General features: G+C 34.4%; 1 protein-coding gene across 1 annotated transcript; it reads left to right on the top strand.

Moving 5' to 3' along the window:
• The first annotated feature begins 2,074 nt into the window (after window positions 1–2,074).
• LOC124456590 (lipase maturation factor 2-like) lies at window positions 2,075–14,071 on the top strand. Its single transcript, XM_047006999.1, has 6 exons — window positions 2,075–2,161; window positions 5,036–5,109; window positions 5,349–5,427; window positions 5,945–6,053; window positions 13,817–13,990; window positions 14,052–14,071. The coding sequence occupies exons 1-6, from the start codon at window positions 2,075–2,077 to the stop codon at window positions 14,069–14,071; spliced, it is 543 nt and encodes a 180-aa protein (XP_046862955.1).
• The last annotated feature ends 9,697 nt before the right edge of the window (window positions 14,072–23,768 follow it).

The raw sequence follows: 23,768 nt of genomic DNA, 5'->3' as shown, positions 1-23,768 counted from the left end.
TTAAGAATGTATTATCAAAAAAAAAAATTGGTATGATTGGCACATTGCATGTCATTGATATTTTTATGCTTCGTTCTTTTTCTTGTCGAAGCTGTTGTTACGTAATACCTGTACCTCTTTGCTAACAAATATGCGTAGTGTTGTAATGGTGAATTTGAACATTCAGATCAGGATTAGTTTTATTGATGTGAAGAGCTTCTTTGATTTTGAAAGAGAAAGTTGATTGATTGGTGTCGATGATTTTAAAGCAGAAGTCACATTGGTGTTTTATAGACAACAAAGCTTCTTTGATGGAAGACATACGTCGTAGACCGACCCTTTTATGGTTTATCGATGATCTTGGTCTTACAACCCAAACGGGAATGAGTTTGTTGTGCATTATTGGTGTTTATCGGTGTAATGTGTATTGTCAGCAAAGGATGGCGGAGTATTTTCTCGTTTTCGTTTATGTCGATCTTATATTTTTCCCTCTATCAAGTAGGTTTTGCTGCTTTTAGAGATGGTAAACTTTTAGTTGAGAAAAAATACTTATGGCAGCTTACGTAAACACGCTTAAAAAAATTTACTTTAGTTGTTCTGGAATGCAAGGCTGACAAAAATTGATAAATTTGTGCACCTGCTGTTGTTGTTCGCTTTGCTTCAGAGTTTTTTAATTTTTATCGCCAGTGAATGTAAGGCGCTGCCGAAATGCTTCAACGCCGATTAACAGCGCATATTGCATATTGTTGTAACCCATGAACTGGCAATTGAATATTTTTTAAATTTTTCAATATTTTGCGTTATATTTTTGGTAACTGTTTTTTAAGAACTTTTTGTTTCACCTTTTTACAGGTTGGTCAAACATTTCTTTGGTTTCAATGGTAAGCGATTTCTCGTTAAAAAGTGGTTGTTCCGAGACAGATGTACAGCTATAAACATTGCCTTAGCCAGCTCGACTTTTAAGGAGGGGCAGTATCCATACATATTCTTACTCTGCGTTAGTAAGTGCGTATATAGGTATAAGCATTGCCTCTCCTCCTCCCCAACCCATTTATCGATGTTACTTAGCTACTCTACACATAAAAGAATTTGTGAGCTTTTGATTTGTAATAATGTTAATAATTATCCTCAATTTTCATGAGAAAAGATTTATGAACAACTTTTTATGTTACAAAAATTCGTGGACATGGGAACCCGTTTCCCCATTGTTTTAATGACTGAATCAAATGTTTGCATGTAGCTACTAGTACTACGTCTTGGTAAAATAACTGTCATACGTGAAACACATGCATGCTCTTAGCAATTCATGATGCGTGTTACCTTAGACAGGTGTTATCTTTATGTTGTGTGAACTCATTAAACAAATATAGATTTCAGGACGCGATGTCTAAGACGACGTAGTTAAAGCGTATTCTGCCAAATGCCAAATGTGGTAAAATAATAAAAGATGAAATTCTTTACATGTTTGTAGATGTAGATCGTCCAGGTTAGTATAGTCCTGAGAAGGACTGTTTTTGTGGACTCTGAAGATGACTACCGCTAAGGTTGTCGAAACGTCAGTCAACAACGACAAAAACAGTCCTTCTCAGCACTATACTAACCTGGACGATCTACATCTAGAAGCATGAAATTCTTTATTTCGTAAAGACGACGGCGTCATCGGCCTACATTGTCTTGGTGAACTTACGTCCTCAATGATGTCCCGTCCTGCAATCTTAATCTGTCTACTGTGCCTCTTAAAAGTTTGAAAATATTAGCTACGTACTTGTATAACATGCTTGCTACCACATAATCAGTGCTTGTTGTTGTGCTAAACTTACACGTGTTTTTTTTACGGATATACTGCTTTTTGAAGGTGGTTTTTTGTGTATTATAGTATCACTGTCCAAAAATTCAAGGTTTGATAGTAAAACACATCAATTTGTTTCTTTGATGTTACTTACCATAATGTCTACTTCATCTGTTAAGTTTTTGCTACCATTGTTTTCTTTTCCATAATTTATGGTGTTCTTTCATTTTTTTCTTTAGAAATTCGACAAATTCTCCAAATGATTTAATTTCACTTTGGCTTGTAAAGTGGCTACTATTCTGTCTAATGTTTGCCTCCGGTGTTGTTAAATTGACCAGTGGCAGTCCAACATGGTGGGAACTTACTGCTTTGAACTGGCACTACGAGTCTCAGGCATAGCCAGTAGCATTGATTATGCAGAAGAAAGTAAGTTATTCAGCATATTGGACTATTTGAAGGGCTACTTTTTTATTTAAATATCGTTTTATACTTCGGCTACGAACTCTTGGATGATTTTCTAAACTATTTTCTAGTAAAAGTAAGAGTTGACGTATGAATGTTGTTTATTGCTATGTAGTAAAAAAGAAAAATAGCTACGATGCTTTATTCGAAGTATAGAGAAAGTATATTATTCGTGGAAGTTTATACACAACCTAAACCACGTGCATAAAAGTTAAGTGTACTGCATTTCTTTCAAGATATCGTTCTCTGAATGTTCATTGTCATGTTCAATGTTTGATTTGCTAACATGGACATTGGGTGAAACGTTCTTCTTACAACAGTTTTGGTCATCACTTTTTTGCGCCTTACATTCGTTCATCACTAGACGTCTAGACGAAATGATACTCCTCTAATCTTCTAATTTCTTGTTAGTCATCTTATTGTTCGTTATACCACATTTGCCAGAAAAAAACAACAGGTGAACATATTTAAGTTATGTTCTAAGAACATGCTATGCGTTCGAAGTCCGTTGATGTACGTGTCCTCTTAAAGAGACGAGTTCCTTATTAGCTATCCATGCGATCTATGTTTTAACCAAGATGTTCGTCAAAGTCTTTGACAATATTTTCGAACTTCTTATTCATTCTGGCATCGAGTGAAATTGACTTAAACCCTGTGCAAAGTGACTTCACTGTAAACTGTTTTGAACTTTTATTGTAAAACCTGACCTGCAATATTTCAACTTTAAAATAAAGATTGAATTAATCATGAAAGTGCGATGACCGATTATTTCGCTTTACTTAAATTACTTCTGTTCGTCAATTGAAGTCACTACAAGTCTTGTATAATGTTATGTTCTTTTCCTCAAAACGGAAGTAGATTCTCTCACCGAGTGCCTCAATATATTCATCATATTGGTTGCTATGGTACTGTGTGTAACACGCTTATTAAGGTCATCATTTTAATCATCCAGTTGATCGTCACGTGCAATTTGCATTTACGCTAATTCAAAAAAAAAGGTGTTAATACTGCTAACTCCACATCAAAGTCAGCAGATACGATTTCTTATTGATTGATGCACAACACTTTACAGATTTTTCTCCTTTCTGAGTCAGATTCTTGAGACGTTTTAACCTCTGGTCTAGCAGGCCATTTTTTCTGGGTTTTGCCACCATTGAAAGTCACATTACTACCTTTCTAAGTTTAATATATTTTAATGCTCTTGTATTCTCCGAACTCGACTGGCGGCAAATCGCTTGTAAGGTCCGTTACACTGCGTGCAGTGGACTACTATCAAACTATCAATCCAATGCGCAGTTGCTGTTCTGGTTTACGGGTAAGGGACTTTTCATATTCACTGCTAGATTAGTCGTCACACGAGCCCCAACTAATTCTAGATAATGAATTTACAAGCTGGACCAAGAAACAAGTCGTTCTTCAATTTGTTTCACTTTCATCCAAGTCACTTTGATTCACCTGTTTGGACTGCAAACTTCTGTTAAGCGAAGGACTGCTCACGGATGATCTCAGGTGACTGTGCTCTTTTCATTGAAGCCATATTCTAGCTTAAAACTCATTTAGTATTTGCTCTCACTTACTTTCCTCTCCTAACCATCTTCTACGGTTATGACCAGGGACGGCGCAAGAAAGCTAATTGGGGTGGTGTATATTCATTTATTCAGTTGTGCCCGACTGACTTCTTTAGAAAATCAATTTACTTTCACAAGAACTCACTCGCCCACAACTGAATTTATGAATTTACACACCCCGTCTCCAATTAGCGTTCTAGCGCCGTCCCTACGTCTGACCTTCAGATGTAAATGAAAAAGTGTCATGCTATGCGACCACGTATCTACAAAACACCCTGCTGTGCTGGATATATGAAAATGTAGGTAGACCAAATATATTCCAAGCAAACTGAAATGTCTCTACTCAAACGTTTCATTTGTTTGCCACTCAAAAGAGGCCTGTGACACTCCATAATTCAGACAATCGCAATACTTCTCCCTAAACTCAGCAGTATACCTTTTCATCTTGCCCCGATCCATCTTTGAAACGCAACACATTTGGCAGATAAAGCTTGTGACTCTTCACATTGCTACGAGATCTATCACATTTCTAACCAAGGGTTTGATTTTTGCATTATCTCCCACACTGATTATAAAATTTACCTATATGTGTTGCTTTGTATGTTCATCAATTTACATCATTATAATTCTTGTTGACCAAAGCTACTCTTTTATTTTATGGTCAACAGCTGGGATTTTTTCCATTATCGTTAGTTCAACATCCATCATCAAATCGCCATTAGCTAATCGATAATATCTTGATATTGTATGTCTGGCATCTGGTGACATGTGTAGTCATTAGCATCTTTACTCTTATCGTGGTCGCACCCTTACACGCTTTTCTTGTTTTCATGCCAGAATCCTTGCCGTACCATTCGATGTCTTGAACGATATGTCTACCTGAATGTTAGGCAATATAATGTAAAAAAATGTGAGCTTCTCTCGAACAACCTAGTCAGCTTTTTTTGCGCTCGCGCAACTGTTGTCATTCATAAGTAATTTCTCCAACCATAATGTATTTGTGATGTAAAATAAAATATGTTAATCAAATTATCTTTCAGTGTAAGCAGAGGGTCGTAGGTAGAAGGTCAAACGGGAGTGGAGTAAAAATTATCATATATTCATGTGTACTCGACTGAGTGCTTTAATAAATTAATTGGCTGTCAAAAGATATAGTTCTGGCACAACTGAATTTTCCTTTGTTGTTATAGTGCTACTGTATGCCATGAACATTTTAATTTTTTTTTTTTTAATACAGTGTATCCCTACTCCTCTTGCGTGGTTTGCACATCAGTTGCCCTCCTGGTTTCAAAGATTTAGTGTTATGATGACGTAAGAGATTTTCTAGTATTATTAATTTTATAACATTCTTAAATGATAAATTTGGTTTTCCTGTCACGTTCTATTTGTTAATGTTCTTCTGGGTTTTAAAAAAGTAACCGTCGTAGTTTTAATGCATGTATGCTGGGGCATATTTTTCTTTATCTGTTTTTTTTTGCTTGTGTTTACATGCAACTATAAATAAACCCCGAAATGTTTGCTACAGAACGTAAAATATTCAATCTTTTTAGGTTTGTGATAGAAATACCGATCCCATTCTTATTCTTTTCACCGATAAGATCCCTACGAATGTTTGCTTTTTATTTGCAGGTATTGTAGTTTAAGTTGTGCATGTGTTCATGTTTTGTCTTGAGTCTTGAGTTTCATTGAGCAATATTTCTAAATAAATTTCTTCAAGAATTCTTAACTTGCAATTCAGCCATGGTGGTCTGATACAAAAGAATATTTCATCAGATATATTGTTGGCACCAGCCGGCGTGGGCGAGCAACATTGTTTCGCAAATCTCAAGAGAACGGTTGCAAGTCAAGAATAGTTTATTAAGAAACAAAAGTCGTCATTTTCCCAAACAGCATAGACTTGCATTGTTGCTTGTCATGTTTGTGTTTCGTTGTATTTAATACTTATTATATCTTAAACGTTATTCATACGAAAAAATACTTTCATAGGAATGAAACTCTTTTGATTCATGTAAACAGCTCATGTGACCTTCGTTTACAACCTTTAACATTTTTTGTGCTTGTGTTTACATATTCTATATCAAATTGTAACTTGTCGTTGCTTTTAAGTTCTACCTCGTTTATTTTTTTTTTGTCTGCATGTATGTAGGTGACGTTCCAGTTGCTGATAATTGCCACAGGAAATTATAATTTCTCTAATTTGCTCACCATCGCTCTGTGCTTGTCACTTCTTTATGACAATGGTCTACCGTTTACTGGTAAGCAGTAAGAATGTTTACTTAAAGTTGTATTAATAAAAGATATTTAATAATTTTTAAATTGGAAAGTAGTTTCATTTGAAAAATTGCAGTTAAAATTTGTCGTAAATGTAAATGAAAACGATTACCTTTTAGTTTCAACTGTATTTACGGTCGCAATATAAGCTTACCGGACAGCGGTCATACAAGCATGCCAATGTTCATGTTATTATTTCAAAAATTTGTACGATGTTGTAAGAGTATCTTAGATCCTGTAAGTAGCCATCTTGGTCTTTTGTCTTTCAATGAAGAAGTAATTATTTCCTACAACTCATAGCATAACAATGATACGTATTTATCGGTGGGTTGCAACCATCCCCTGAGATTAAGAGAACAATGGAATGCTAGCCATGTTTGATGACATTTGTATTGTAAATAAGGAAAATCCTTTCTTAAAATCATCCAACATGGCGACAACGACGTACCTTGCAACGCAAGAATATAAGATGTGTTTTAAACTGTATTATATTCTCGTGTGAAGCGACATTGAAATCTACCCAAGTCCAGACAGATTGGTTGCTCAATTAGGCTTGTTACATATGATGTAGGTGTTTATTTTTCAGAAACCCTCATATTATTTTTGCTCGATGTCTACGTTTTATTGCAAAAAAAGCAACTCAATAAACCAACTTCTAAACAACCGAACATTTCCCAGTAACAATGGATTATTCATATCAATAAAAACATTGACCACTTGCACACTTAATGAATCATCAAATAGTTTTTCGTAATTTGATTGGTTGGCCATCTACGTCAATGTGGTAAATCAAAACATGCCATACATTAACAGCAATCCCATTGTTACTCCTATTACTATTTACTTGCCTTTGGAAAGTTCTGTATTTACTAGCTACCTAGATTTAATAGAAAATTGTATTTTCTTCACTCTACAAGATTAGTATTATCATGATTTTACTTGTAAATTTTTACTGAGGAATGGAAAATACCCGAAAGATAAGGGCGAGAATTTTGCCATCAAACAAAATCAGAAAAATTTCAAAATGGCGAACCATCTGATCAAAATCTCGCGGCCTAGCTGGGCCTTGTGAACAAAAATATATGGCTATTTCACTGCATGAATACGCAAATATATATTGCTGTTACAGACCCATTATTAAGATTTACTTAAATTACATATTGCGTACTGTTTATGGATTTGAAATAACTTTTTGCTGTTTTTACGTGGCTCCTATTGTGAATGCAGCATGTAGTTTTACACAGACACAACGAAGAAGAATCGCTTTGCACAATACATTATCATTAACTTGTGACGATAAGGAGTGTTAATAGAAGCGTTTCTTTCACAAACCGTTTCCAAAACAAGGTTATTCTTTTGGTTTGGCTATTAGAATAGTTGAAGCATTTGGAGAAAATCTTGTGGCGACAATTATAAATCGAAAATCTTTTGATTTTTGTGGAGCAGTTGGCAAACGACAGCATTATTAACAATGTTGATGATGTCAAATAATTATTTTGAAATCATGCAGAAGAATGTGAAATTTCATTGAATTCAAGCATTGAATTATTAATCTACTGGAATGATAACTCAGGGGGGAAATTGAAGCCGTGTTTTGTAGGTAGTGCCAGTCCTTTGTAACCTTTTTCAAAAAATAAACTTTTTACAAATTTCTAAATTTCAACCTTTTCTGTTTGTTTAACGTCTTTAATATTTAGCTTTGACTATAGTAGATGCAATAAATTTTTCACTCAAGTAACTACATTGAACAAAGATCGTTTAGTTCCTGAAATATTGTCTGACAAAAACAAAAGTTGGCAAAAAACCGCGCGAAAATATTCGCTTTTTCTGAGTTGAAAGAACTTCTAGATATGCCTACCTGTTTCTACTGCCAAAATATTGTAGTTCCCGGTTAAATATACAAACTATTAAAGTTTCCAAAAATTTGAATCATCGAATAAATAGAAAAATGTGTTTTTTAAGAAGCATTTTTCATGTCACGAAAACGCAAACATTGCAAGTACTTATTTAGCTCAGTGTAAGAACTGAATAAAAAGTAAAGATTCTCGCAAAAAAAAAACTATTTAAACATCTTTTTCATGTCATTTAAAAATTCAAATAACGCTTTTCATGCAAACAATGTCCTATTTTTGTATGCTGTGTGTAAAAAACCCAATAAAAAGTAAAAGAAAATAAGCAAATCGCATATCACGAATAAGCTTGATGCGCAACATTGTAATATAAAACCCAAGAATTAAATAAATACTGGGAAACTGAAATATGTATTTTCTGTCAAAAAGGCCCAACGAACATTTTTTGAACGTAAAAAGACATCAATGATGAACGTAAAAGATGTAGTTATAGAAAAGATGTGCATAATACTGAAAATATTCAAATAAAATGTTTTTATCTATATTTTTACATTTTCGGTCTTGTAGTAGCTTGTCGAATCAACCCCAAACTTGTCGATTACGTATTTCCACGTAGATATGTCACAAGGTATAAGCTAAGCATGGTACAATGCAGAAAAATTGTCGAAAAACGACAAGGAATAAAATTCCCGTTGCCAGAAGTAAAAACAAACTTCGATCGCCAAGAAAATATGCACAATTTCAGGAGGGGTAGACAAATTTTAGACGTATTTGGCTTCAACCAATCACAGGCCATTCTTAATAGAGTTATCATTCCAGTACATTTAAAATTCAATGAAATGAATTTGGGAACTCTAACGTACTCTAACGTAGTCAAAATAATATAGCAGCTAATTAAATTACTCTACAACAATGTTATTGATTGCAAATTTCTAAAGAATAAGATTTAACCATTAATGGCTGTGATAATTTCTTTTGCTTATTGCTTATCCCCTTGTACACTATACCAGATTGCTATCGTAGCCGGTTGAATATTCTATGTATTAAAAGGCAGTGAAATTGTTCAACGTCAGAAACACAATGAAATAGACTAAATCTATTAGCTTAAGGTTAGGTTAGGTTAGGTTAGGTAGGTAGTTTATTAAAATATTAATTGCAGCCTTGCGGCTGAATTGCAAATATCTACATTAGTAAAATTATAATAGCAAATAAGTATCTAAAAATAAGTATCTAAAAATCTAAAAATAAGTATCTAAAAATGGTACTCGCTAACACCAACAGAGACAAAGAAAACTCCATACCTGGCCACTTTGTGTAAATTTATGTACACAAGGACAGGATGAACGAGTTCTTCGCTCTGTTGGTGCGAGCAAGCGGAACTATATATTTATGTTTACTTCTCAGGTTATATTTACAGTTATTTTTGTTTGGCAGTAAATTTCTTAATTTATGGCGATCATTTGTTTCAATTGTCTGGAAATAACGTTTACATAAATCTTCATGGTGTAATTCTATTGGTGACATATCTAGCTTTTTCAGCCCAATTTTATAACTATTATAAGGACATATTATTGATATCACTCTTTTTTCTAAACGTTGGAATTCGTTTTTTAAGTAGTTTGGTAAGGAATTGTAAAAACTAACTACTCCATAATCCATAACCGATCTTATACAAGTTATATAAAAGAGAGAGAGATCTTTAGGGGATACCTTAGCTCTCTTTAATTGATTTAGAAAATAGATTCGTTTATTTACTTTTTTGATAATATTGTCAATATGAATGTTCCACGTCAAATCATTGCTGATCGTAATTCCAAGAAATTTTGCTGACTTAACAACCTCAACCTCGTTGCTGTTAATAACAAGTGGGTCAAAATTTGGTGTTTGTGTTGAGAAGGATATTCTCAGTTCTTTGCACTTGTCAGGATGTAATTGTACTCTGTTCTTTTTGGACCAATCATTTACATCGTCAGCTATATTTTGTGCATGACTCACACTGCCTTTAGGTACAATTTCGGAAGCAGTAGTGTCGTCGACAAATTTCCAAAAAGATGGTGCTCCGTGTTTTAGATCGTTCATCATCAATGCAAAAAGCCAGGGTCCTAGTTTGGTGCCTTGAGGAACACCAGATGGAACAGAGCCCCAGTCTGAATAACAATTATTTGCTAATTTAACGCGTTGCAATCTGTCGCTCAGAAAGTTGATGATCCAATTGATTACGCTAATTGGAATGTCCAGATTACACAGTTTGTCGACGAGTATGGAATGGTCTATATAATCAAATGCTTTTCGATAATCAAATAAAATCGACCTTACAGTAGACCCATTTCCATCTGTACCTAATGTCCAATTATGTAACATACTGATCAGTGCCATTGTTGTTGACGAGCTTGATACTACTCCATACTGGTTGGGATCGATCACCTTTGTTACTGCCGGTTTTATATAGTCTGATACTATAAAGTCTTCAGCTAACTTTGAGAGACATGGTGTGAGAGATATTGGTCTTAATTGTTTGGTAAGGTCTTGAACTGGTTTGGCTTTTGGGAGCGGTATAACATTAGCACTTTTCCACAATTTTGGGAGTTGTTGTTCTTTGTAAGATGCATTGATTATTAAGGTTATTGGTTGACCAACTATATCAGAAAAGTCTTTCAATAACCAGTTTGGAATCCCATCTGGGCCACACGCTTTGTGTACATTTAATGCATTTAATGCCTTCTGGACACGTTCTACACTCACTGTAAGTGTTTCAGGCGACCCTTCGAGATGATGGTATTCCAAGGGACTGGTAAGTTTATACTCGTCGAGAGGATCCAAGAATGCAGCATTTATTAGGTCTGCTTGTACTTTGGGTGACAGTTCGGAGAAGCCATCGATGTCAATTTGGTTTACTAGATCACTGGTTTGGGCTTTCATTCCACTTAGGCGTTTAACCTCAGCCCACCATTGTTTAGGTTGTTCTCCCTTAAGGTGTTGAATCTTTGATTCATAATAATCAGATCTACATCTTTTCCTAACCCTGTTGACGAGATTCCGGTAGTATTTAAAGGACGCCGCTTCGCTACTCTGGGTGTTAAAGGCCTTTTGTCTTTTCAGAATCAATGACTTCAGTTTTTGAGTCATCCATGGTGCATCAGCACTGCAGATTTTTGTCTTTTTGAGGGGCATTAGAATGTCTAAGCCTGTGTGTATTATCTTGCAGAATATATTCCACATATCCTCGCAGGAGTTTGAGGAGGGGCTTAGTAGGACATGCCAGTCAAAGGAACCTAGGAACTTCCTTAATAAGCTTTTACTCCGAACAGTTAACCTTTCAAAGCAAATAAAGATGTCGTGATGAGCGAATCCGGTGTAGTGTAAACGCAGCCTAAATCTCCCCAAGGCAACGTCGTGTTCATGTCATGCATGATGGCATAAGGTAACTTAAATCTATTCAGATGCGAAAAATGTTGTGCATGTTGAAGTGTCAGACAAATAAAAGGCATAATAGTCGTGAGGGGAAAGATCAACGATGCCAAGTTTAAACCAAATAGAAAGTGTTATTCATATATTCCTCAAAGATCTAACGTGGGCATGGGACAAGAGACAAGTACATATTTGTGATAATTAGAATTCATCAACTTTTAACACTACGTATTATTGAGAGAAATAACCTTTGCGATGATTTCATTAAGACTGTTTAATGAGATCGGTTACGATCGACAAATTTTAAGGAAAGGGTTGAGTAGATGACGTAATAGAAGTGCCGAAATGTTATTATGAACAACTTGCCATCAGGACAACTTATATGATATATAAAGTTAATAAATTTAGGCAGTGCTTTTTAACGTTGCTCATACGACTGCAGCGTCATCTTTTCCATAAAAGTGATAGAATTTAATGTTGGTACAAGAAAAGCAAAGATATGTACAAACACAGAAAATTAAAATGAAAGAAATTAGATCAATTTTTGATGATCTTAATTAGCAAACCATACAGCCTTTCACTGAGAGGACTTATATAATATGTTTAAATGGACGTATTTTGGATCAGTTGCCCCTCGTAAAAAAAAAAGAAAAAAGTTGCTCTAAACTCTATTATGACATTATTGGAATTATATAATAGCGATACCATATTTTAACAAAGAATCTTCACAATATGATGGGGAGAGAGTTCAATGTGCAGCATACAGATAGAATTTAATGAATATTGTCCGATCTGTTGGCTCTTATTATTCCACTAGTCTTGTTGTTTTATTGTAATTCCAACGATAATCTGTTTGTAGATTGGCTGTTACAAATCGTCCTGACGAAATATCATTTTTTTCTACTTTCTTGTGCTCTTTGCCTGATCTTGAAAATCATTTAGTTGTCCCACTGTTTTTCTTTTTATATTTTTTGACAACCATATACTTGTGTTAGTTGTGTCTATGCTTGAGGTCTGTCTTACCTTTTTGGATATGAGCCATGCAATGTTTTCAATCACTAAGGCACTCTTGCCTTTTCTCAATGTCTGGCTTTGTTGTTCCTTTTTAAGTTAATACCATTATAAGCTATTCAATTTTTAGCCTTAGATCTTCATGTTCAGGCACCTGCTTTTATCATTGCTCTTCTTTGTGTTTCAGATATTTATTAAGTTCTATTGTTAAATGCTTCTTCTACGTCAATATTCAATGACCCGTACTTCCATCTTTTCTCAGGATGAACACTCTTTCCAGTTATGCTTTATGCCATGTAAAATTTTCTGTACGCTTAACAGTTTACCTGTTTTGCGTCAATCTTCTTCAGATGCTATATTGCAAAATTCCGACTACTACAGTGTTAACTATGGACTTTTGTATTTCGTTTCTCCATTTGATTTCATTTCTTTTGATTAATTTTGCTCTTCTACAGTGCTCGTTTCTGCTCTTCTTTTTCATTTTGTCATTCTTCATACTAATACTTTCGTTTACACCCAGATCTACTAATAGTTTCTCGTCGTCCATGCAATTCTTCTCTTTTTGTGTCGTCAGTAATGTTTCCAGTTGAGATTAGTTTGCCTGTTTTGAAACTGGCTTTGGAACAACTTTCGAGTGCAAATTCCATACCTATATCTTCACTGAATTGTTTCGCGATCTTCAGTTCATTATTTTGTTCTTACTCGTTATTTCCAATTAAATTTAGATCACATTAAACATGCTACTGTTTGGTTCGCTTGTGATTGACCTCTTGTAGCTTTACTTAGATCTAGTCAGAATTACAATACAGCAAGGAGGAGAAAGAATCTCCCTGAGTTATTCGTCATAGTCTTGATGTGATCTTCTGCGATCCAATTACTCATTATCGTTCTCTTGAGCAAAATTAGTTTTTTTTTTAATGTGTTAATGCGTAACAACTGAAATGTCCAACTTTGCATCTCTGCACCATACAAATTATATCGAAGCCCTTATCTTCTCTTTAAAGTCTTCTGTGATCGTTTTGCGAACAGTCAACTCAACCTTTTAGCTTTTCTTGCATGAATGTATTTTCCTTTTGTGTGTTTCGATGTTAGCACTTTCTGTGCGTTGTTTATTGTTTTGAGTGTTCTATGTGTTTTTCTTCTGTGGTTAGAAGTGCTTACTTATGCATACTGTTAAATGTTTCTACAAAGTTTTTTTTCTGGCATTATAGTTATACTCTTTCATTTATCAAAACGTATCTGAAATTTGCAGGAATATACTTGTTAATATAATTCTTATAGTGTAATTATTTCACGTAATGAATATAATTTTTAAGAACTATAACAATTGGGAAATGTTACCAACATTATTTTTATTTGATAATGAAAAGGTATGAGTATTGTTGTGAAATTTTTCGGAATGTAATGTTAGTATTTATGTTAGGAATATAATAGCGATTTGTTAATTAATGTATTTATTTCCACAATTTTTTATTTAGGCATATTGTCTTGTGAACTTAATGGAAGATGTCCCCTTTTTAATGTTATTGTTAATGCCATCAGGAAGTTGATTGTTCTGGTTGTTGCATTTGTCTTCGTTTATTGGATCCAGCGTTTATTTTTAGTGGAATTTGATAGCAAAAATATTCTCATCACAAAAATAGGTCAGGAAAGTTTGTTTCAGTTCATTCTCATCCATATAGAACTCAAAATGAAACATGTTTATTTTTTTAGTTTCAGGTTTCTTGACTTGATATTAAACACTTGGCATTTTCTTTTTAGGTTTTACCTATTCCCAGTTTGTTGTTGTTCCGAAGACTATTGTTCCATTTTCTATTTGTGTTGGAGCACTGTCTCTTTGTTTTGTTATTTTTCAAAGTTTGTTGAGGTTTGACGTTTTGGCTGCCGTTTTGATAACCTTAGCGATAAACATCTTTAGAGTCAAGTGGGTTAAGGTTAAGGTTATCCAAACGTCAGTTAATATCAACACCATCACTCCTTCTCAGGAATCTACTAACTTGGACGCGATCTACATCTGCAAACATCTAAAAGATACTACCTAGCTTAGACGATTAAACCTTTACTTTGTTAAGTATATTGTAAACAGATTGTTAAAAAAAGGAGCATTGAAATGTACTAACTGCACGAAATTTTCTTTTTTGATCCTTCGATAAATAAGAAAACAATGTAAAAATTCCAAGATAAGGGAGGTTTTGTTAAGTTTTTGTCGTGTTCTCTATCCACGATATCTTCCTTGATTTTTGTATGTGTCTTTACTTATGTTACATGGACGCGTGAATGATTTCATTTACTGCTGATCATTAATTCTTTAATATGGAATAAATTTTTCACAGTTGAGTTTTATTATGTTTGTTATTTTTGCTTATTTACTACAATGCCACTTAAAGGGTTGTTCAAAGTATACTCGCTCCCAGTTGCTTCTGTTTTGAACGCCATCTCTGACCACAAAATTTCTTTAAACATACACCTGTTTGCGTGCAGTTTTGCAGTTTTTCGACGCTCTATGTTTTTCATATGCCTACAATTGTTTCAAAATTCATGTTCTAGCGCAGATGATATCGTGTTTATGAACTCTTTGAGTGGCTTGATTTTTTTTCAGTTTAGTCTCCTTTCGTGATTGTTTTGGATCCGCTACATTGCCAATTGTTAATTCGTTTTTCTTTTCATAAATCTTATATGAGTATTTTGTTTTAGATGTTGTCAGCCAGAGCAAGTTTTGGACAAAATCTTTTCTCTCGTTTTATATTGTGTGAAAGCTGGCGTAGCCATTTGGTTGTTTAGTATAAGTTTGGTAATTTTTTTTATTCGTATAGTGTTTTCATTTTTGCCCAACAAAACACAAAGTTTAACTCAAAATTCCTCCTGATCAGGTTCCGTATTCAGCTCTTGATGAAGATACACAACGTAATGTTTGGCCTTTGCTAGAAAATGGCACAGCCAAATTGATCAGTTTCATATTGTAAACTCATACGGTCTTTTTAGAAGGTAAGATTCTTCAACACGTAAAATTTAATTAAAATTTCATAAATGAACATATGCTTATTTTACGATGTTCAAGGTAAGTTAGGATCTTTGCTATTTCTTTGTATTTCACCAAGGCTCCTGTCAAATGTGATTGTGCTATTATTCTCGAGAGTGTATTGCGCAAATTTTTCCCCCTAAATATTATGAAAGCTATAAGATTTCTCGTTGGAGACAGTATGAAAAAAGCTTTGTGTGCTTTCATGCATTTACACACTCTAAAAACATCTGGGTCAGATATGACCCAAATAGGGTCAAATCGTTAACCCGTTACTGGTTATAATGCCATCGACGCAAATTGGGTTAAACTGACCCGGAAACCCTGGTCAAGATATGTGACTTGGATTTCCGCGTTAAATGCTTTTTATAAACAACAGTAAATTTCTGATTTAAAAACACCTGCAAATGTTTTTAGTCATGTTAAAAATCGACAAGTCTATCAATACAGCAGTATAATCGTCTTTAAAAGATGAACCTAAGAACCAACTGTAAAACGTATAACCTATAAAGCAGCTAAACACAACACAATTACTCATTAGTATTCAAGTGGTGATTAAAAATTTTTTATATACATATGTTCTGATTACCGCGATAATTACTTTAAAGCAGGTAAAGCTAATTCTGAGATGGTCTCACACTACCAAGGATAACGAATGTCTTCCGCATAAAACGGTTAAAGCATACTTGTATAATTTTCTGCAAAGTATGTTGCTCCCCTATAAAAATTTTCAGAATTTTTTCGGCTACCAAGTGAAAAATCATGCGGATCGAGATCTTCTGGCTGTATCCAGATTTTTTGCTAGACACGAAGAAAACGAAACTGAAGTATTACTATTCTGCAATTTGCTATAATTTTTTAGGCAAGCTAAATCTAATCACTCTGACAAATAGTTAAGTACATGCTAACAACAACAGAAACATGATTTTTGCTTTTGTGATATTTTGCACAGTATTATGACGTTCAAACTCAAGTTTGTAAAACAAAAGTTCGTTATAAAATCTGTTTTTTCAAAGACAAAACTCAAAACGTGGTGTATATTTGTGACAGAACTTTGTGAAAGCATTGCATTTTGTTGTGCGTTATAGCCTACTTCCATTTTCCCAACACTGTGAATCGAGAAACTGAATATTAGCACTGTTGATTTACCCGATGTTCTCGTGGCTATTTCTTGGAGGTATATTTTTGCGCCGGCAGTTGAAATTATATCTCGTATGATCAATAGAAATACTTCTCGGTCAATCATATTTTCTATGGAAAGAGAAAATATTTGTATAAACGAGAATTGTTCTTTTAATTGTACTGCAAACGTGTTTTTTTTCCAGAAAGTTCGACTTTACAAACTGTTGATAAAAATAAGTGCTCATCTTCTAAAATATCAACCAACGACGCAAGATCTCCCTAAATTGTTTTTTCTTTCAAACATTTGTCGATTTAAACCTTGCTTCGCTGCTCTAAAAACACTTCATACTCAGGCAGATAGCTACAGGTATGAACACTTACGGTTTTTTGGGACAACTCATTTTTGGATTGTAATATAGTTTGTTTAACTCGATTCCGCATGTTGGACAACTTAAGCGATGATTCCCTCAAGATTTTTCGCTTCACTTAATTGTATTCAATTTGTTTTCCACCATGTTTTATGCTTATTTCATGCAAAATGCCAGCCCACAATGAATTTTGACCAGCGCCTAATAGGAAACGTTATGTCGTATGGGCGCATTCAAGGACCTTAGCAGAAACATATGAGCTACACGCTCATGTATCAATCAGTGCTCAATGAACCATTCCATTTACTTTCAGTAATACAGAAGGAAAAATATCCTCGCCCACTCCGTTTGAAATCAAGGTAGCCTTTGCACTTCACTTATCTGTGATTTGTCGCATATCGAGGTATGGTGTCTTTTGTGGCAGGTTTGACACGATGTTTTCCTTAGAAATTGTGCAGCGTGGTGGTTTTCAATGGCGCAGTTGAAGCACAGCTTCTTTTTTTTACCAGGATTTGCTTTCTGTCAGCTACAGCGGTTAATTTCGTGCAGTCGACAGCTTTATGATCGTTGCTATCGCAATATACTCACCCTCGGGGTTTGTCTGTTTAGTTAGTAAGATATGCTCTCTCTCTTTCCCTTCCTTCCCTGACTTGATCATCCTTTAAGTTTGGACTGGTGTGCACTGGGTTACGTCGTAGCTAAAGGAGTAATGCTTCCGCCAGTTGATCCAACTAGTTCGTGATCTGTGCCTCAAAAATATGCTTTAAAAATGAGTTTCGTTGGACACCTCAAGAAAGGGCGCAAAATTTTCAAACTATATAGAAAGTCACTTGCTGTTTGATATTCTTTTCATTGTCGCTTCTAAAAAGCTGCAGTTTTTTAGTATTCCGCGGTTGAATTTCAAAATTCCTCGCTCCTTCAATTTTGAATGTCGCCATTTTTTTGGTGCGGAACTCTATGTATCTAACTGCCGTTGTCATGGTGAGGCAAATTTATTTATGGGCGCCATCTTGAAAGGTGGCAAAAACGCGAGAGTCTTAATAAAGTCCAAGTAAAATGTAAGTTTTAAATGAAGAATTCTGTCGGAAATTTTGGAAGCAAACCTAAACTGTCACCTTTGCACTTATGTATCAACATAGGAAAAACCTGTTTTAGACCTAAATCTTGTCAGTTTTAAGAACTCATGGTTAAATCATGCGCAACTTCACTTTTCGAAGGATAGCAACGTATCTTTCCATAAATTTTTCCTTAAACACTAAAGCTTGGTAAGAAGTTGATCATTACCACTAAACAATTTTTTGTTCATAAGCTTTTAAAGAGGCACATCATTATGTATAGGCCTAAGATAAATGTAAAACTTGTTGAACAAACATTTAGCAGCTTACAGCTATGTTACAGATGCCATAAAGTACATGCCTTTCTGATTAACCTGCTTTAAGTGATGCAAGAGCAAAAATAAAGTTTTAAAAGTATTGCTATCAGGCTATTAGACTCACTAAACACAAAAATTGCTTTGGTGCAATGTATTGACCACTCTTTTTACAAGGTCACTCCACATAGGATAAGTGAAGTCCATTCTTAACTTTGGAAGAGTAGAATTCTGGAATTTCTCTTTTTAAATATCGAAGGACAACATTTTTTTTGGTTTTGTAGAAGCTGCACTAAACATTAAAGTGCTTGCTCACTTACTTCTAACAGAAGATCTTGTCTCTATTACATACCAATGTCCCAAAAGCATCTTTAGTTGCTGTTTCCATGCAGTGATTATATAAAGAATGACTTCAAAAATAATTCAGATATTCTTTATTATAAATCAACATTTAAACTTTTATCAAAGGACACAGAGTAAATTAGTACATTAGTATGTATCGATCAGATTCATAAATACATTTCTTGTTGAGAAATATAAATACGGGATGACCTTTTCAATCAATGTGCCAGAACTCTTTCACTCTCCTTTTCATGGTATGACAAAGACAACTTTTATCTATGAAAGTCCTTGCTAATCAAATTTACAATAAAGCAAAGTTTCACCTCAAGCAAAAGACCCAGCTTTCTGTCTTATGAAATGGCCTGCTGAAAAATATTCTTTCTTGAACTGTATAACATGATCTTGAGCATAAAGCCTGAACTGAAATTAACAATTATCAAAACCTATTGATTGTTGAAAAATACAAAAGTTTACCACTTCTGGCATATTGTAAACAAATAGTAGCTACGTTTGTTCTAAGAATCAAATAATGTTGAGTTCTAGCTTTGTGTTTTGAGATTTTATGCTTCTTAACTGAGATTTTTAACTTCTTTTCGCAAAATGCCTCTCAGTTGTATACAGAATGCAATAAGAATGACTTCAGCAAAATTTACACTAACTCTTGATTAGCAATGGAAGTTTATGGAACTTACAGCCTTCTTCATTTTTGTACCAAGCTACGCTTTGGCCTTTCTGTATACAACCACAAATGGATATTACTCCTTCGGATGAAAATGGGTGGCAAACAAGTGTCGGGAAACTGCAAGTCTGAAATCATATGGATAACCATTCCCCTAGCGCCGGATTCCCTACTTGATCACATTCATTGTGGTTGTAAGACTGGCTGCAACGTGGCTGTAACTCCTAATATTGCTCATGTAACAAATCAGGAGTGAAGTACACGGATGTATGGTTGTGTACTGCAAACACGAATATAGATATTGATGACGACAATGATGTTGAGAAAGAGGAGTTTTAGATGATGACATTGACGGCGAATTCGAGGCAGATCTTTAAAAAAAGCTCGCCTTGTCTTGCACAATACGATTATAACTTTTAAAATATTACCTTCGCAACAATTGCTAAAATCCTACCTAATGCACGAGTGAAATATGTATTTCTTTTAGGCATTTTATTTATGTTGCCATTATTGTCGTGCAGAATAACTCTCTATTAGGTCTGGCACTAGCACACAAAATATAAATAACATGAAGTTTCCATGAATGTTTTATGCAGTGCGGTTTTTAAATTAAATGAAGATATGATCTTCGCACTTTGCTGGACAATTTAAGCAATCGTGTCAGGACCTGAAAAAATCAGGTGACTCAACGGGATTCGAACCCATGACTTTTGCGGTGCCGGTGCAGTGCTCTGACCAAGTGAGCTATGAAGTCACACAGTGGTGAGCAGGTCAATATTGTTGGGCTCATGTTTTCTCGTGAAAGGAATGTCGAATGAATGTTTTATGCAGTGCGGTATTTGAAATTAAATGAAGATATGATCTTCGCACTTTGCTGGACAATCTAAGCAAGCGTCTCAGGACCTGAAAAAATCAGTTGACTCAACGGGATTCGAGCCCATGACCTCTGTGGTGCCGGTGCAGTGCTCTGACCAACCGAGCTATGAAGTCACACAGTGGTGAGCAGGTTAATATTGTTGGGCTGATGTTTTCTCGTGAAAGGAATGTCGAATGAATGTTTTATGCAGTGCGGTATTTGAAATTAAATGAAGATATGATCTTCGCACTTTGCTGGACAATTTAAGCAATCGTGTCAGGACCTGAAAAAATCAGGTGACTCAACGGGATTCGAACCCATGACTTTTGCGGTGCCGGTGCAGTGCTCTGACCAAGTGAGCTATGAAGTCATACAGTGGTGAGCAGGTCAATATTGTTGAGCTCATGTTTTCTCGTGAAAGGAATGTCGAATGAATGTTTTATGCAGTGCGGTATTTCAAATTAAATGAAGATATGATCTTTGCACTTTGCTGGACAATTTAAGCAATCGTGTCAGGACCTGAAAAAATCAGGTGACTCAACGGGATTCGAACCCATGACATTTGCGGTGCCGGTGCAGTGCTCTGATCAACTGAGCTATGAAGTCACACAGAGGTGAAGTAAAAGTCCTTCTGTCTTGAATTTCTCACGACCTTTCTGGAGGTGTCCAACGGGAATGAAAGAAAATCGTTCACAGATAACCGACAAAATTGCCACGTTTCCCAGTCACCATCCGACCTTACTAGGTCACCCCGTATCGTTGGCAGCTTTTCGATGGTCACCATCGTAAAAACCCTTCATTTCGTTCAACTTTTTGAGCGATCGCAATGATTGCACGCATTATGTTAACTTGTCACTGAAGTCAGCAACCTTTCTTGCATTTGCTGTTGAGACGTGCGGCAGACGTCGCTATCTGCCTTCTCGATATCGTCTTCAACACCAATATTCCATGCTGTAACTTCGTCCTCGCTCACTTCTTGTTCGATTTTAAAAGCTTCTACGTTTCGTCTCAAAGTTTCTAACTCGCTTGTTAGAGCCTTTACCGCTTCCAGTTAGCGTTTGTTTGCAGAATCTTTGTTAGAACTAATAACCGAATCAGTTCTCTTGCATGTCATTCAAAGTTGTTTTAATTTGACGCCGCCATTTGCTATCACATTGTTGTCTGCCATTTCTGTCAACAACTTGGTTCGAATATAGTCTGATTTCCTCACAAACGCTTCAATCCTGTCGGAGGTGCCACGTTTCGCAAGTTACCTGCCTCCCCGGTATGGATCTGCGAAAAGTCTCATGAAATTTACAACACAAAGTCTCGTATGTTTAAAGAATATAATGTAATGCATCAAAACTTGCTACGAACAGCTATCTCGATTACGCTTGAAAGAAAAATGACACTTTTCTTAGCATGCCCTGACCTATTTATTTCATTGGTTGACAGTAATTAAATCTACTTCCTGTCACGCGACCTAAACTATAACGATTGTGTTCTATTTCCAACATGTCCATCTGTTGATATTTTGAAACTTATTTTTGTATTTTAGAATGACGGGTGTTGGTGGAAGGACTGAAATAGGTATTGAAGGAGGTGATTCTCTTGATGGTCCATGGCAGATTGCTATTTAAATCATCTAAAATATCCAATAATAATTATTTTATCTGCTGCGCAGCAACTGCAATGGACAGTTACTTCATTTTTAATTTTGAAAAAAGGCAAAAATTATCTGCAGAGACGTGCCCTGTAAGTATTATAAAAAAATTAACAGCAGATATAATTGCCCAACATAAAACTTTCAATATGGCCATTGATAAATAGTTTTTATAACAGTAACGTTGTCAATAATCTAAGACATCGTCAGATTGAAATATATATACATAGGAAGTTAGATAACATAAATACTTATTGTACGATATTTACGGAGTTATAAGTTACAAGATATAGTAATAAAAGTTTGGTGAAATTTGTGTGTTAAGAGATAGAGTGGGGTTGAATAGAACACTCTCACTCAATCAACTAGATGGACTTTCTTCGAAATAAATGTAAATATTTTTGCTCATCTTTGCTTTGAATACATCTTTGCAATGTATTATTAGAATCAATAGAATTTTTTTTTGAAAAACGCAATGACGTCACAAATTGACGCTCCTGGAAGATCCGCCTATCAATAGGGCGTCAAATAATACAAAAATTCTAACTTTTGTCAGCTATTTCTCCCTTTTTTTAAATAAGCAAAAATATTTTACCGAAAAGCAATAAATAGTTGTATCTTTTATATGAGCCAATGTTCATTTTCGATTGGAATTCCCCTTTAAGGAAATTGAGAAAGATATGTGCATGTGTAGGAGTGGCTAGACATTTCTTAAACTTAGACATTTCTCTAACCATGATTTCTCGTAAAAAGACATGAAAATATATTGCGAAGAGGGGGGCCTAAGGTACAATATCGATTTTTTGTACATACAACAATTAAATGTGTAACTGTACAATTTTTAACTAAAAGTGACAGAAGTTAACAAAAATGTACTGGATTAAGATTAATTTACTAAAAATACAACAAAGTATACAAAAAGTAGAACAATGTGATGGAATTACCTTAAAAAATGCAAGATGTGAGAAAAAACTTCAATGACCAATTTATGCTGGATTCACTTGGAAAAAATTAAATTTAAGAATTAAAACTTCAAATAATCCTAATGCTGGAAAAGGATTATTCGCATATTAAAAACTAGTTCCAACAAAAAAAGGCTAATTATGCTTAAAGAAATTTACCTCAAGCCAAGTAATTAGAAAATATGTTGATAGATTTGCAGAATATGCAGTTTGCGATAAAGGATAATGTGTTGATGCTAATGAAACAACTGATGGCGCACCAAGATATGCAAATATTGCTCGAAGTTCACGCCTTAAAAACAACTCGTTTTTACTTGGGAAAAAATTCAATTCTTTTTTAAAATCGTCAACATTAAACCACACCAAGTAATATTTACTAATTAGGTAAAGAATTTTGGAAGAAAAAAGTAAAAACCGAAGTATTTTGTATATGAATAATATATATATTAAAAAAAATATTTTTTAAACAATCGTCTTTGAGGATTTAATTAAATACACAAATTGATTTCAATTAAAAGATTAAATTTAATATTGGTAATAAAAAATTCTCCCTTTTGACCTCATCTTCTTTTATCCCTTACATACATTTCACCTTTAAATGCATCTTTACCTACTTCATTGCTTGCAATTTCAAATACTTTATCAAATAAAGGCTAATTTACAATTTTTTTTGCTTTAGAACGCAGTATTCCTGATTTAACTAAAGTTCTTACAGATTTTTTAGATTTTAACGGTAAATGCTTTTTAATTAATAATTTATTAAATCCAGATTTAAGTGTATTACGAATTTGAGAAAACTTAATAAATCCTCTATTTTGTTAACTTCCTCCTCTTGGTCGTCTTCTCATTTTTTCCAATAATTTTTATTATAAAACAAATACTATTTAAAAATGTACATGTATTTTTTTAAAAAAAATTACTTATATATATTCTAGTGCAATTTAACTACCTCTGCATAAATAAACAGATATCGGTTGCCATGAATATATTCATTGAATTATCTCACTATTTATTTTATTTATTTATTCTTTTTTTAAAAGTAAAAAAAATGTATAAAAGAAAAAGAAAAAT

Source organism: Xenia sp. Carnegie-2017, unplaced genomic scaffold (assembly GCF_021976095.1).
Source record: "Xenia sp. Carnegie-2017 unplaced genomic scaffold, XeniaSp_v1 HiC_scaffold_57, whole genome shotgun sequence".
Classification (NCBI taxonomy): Eukaryota; Metazoa; Cnidaria; class Anthozoa; order Malacalcyonacea; family Xeniidae; genus Xenia; species Xenia sp. Carnegie-2017.
Note: the sequence above shows the minus strand (reverse complement) of the source record. Positions and strands in the feature narration are given on the sequence as shown.

Excerpts from the sequence above, each read along its gene's own strand:
- LOC124456590 (XM_047006999.1), top strand. The coding sequence starts at position 2,075 with ATGTTTGCCTCCGGTGTTGTTAAATTGACCAGTGGCAGTCCAACATGG. Across the intron at positions 5,428-5,944 it reads TGTTTGCTTTTTATTTGCAG|GTGACGTTCCAGTTGCTGAT; the intron begins GTATTGTAGTTT and ends GCATGTATGTAG. Across the intron at positions 6,054-13,816 it reads CAATGGTCTACCGTTTACTG|GCATATTGTCTTGTGAACTT; the intron begins GTAAGCAGTAAG and ends TTTTTTATTTAG.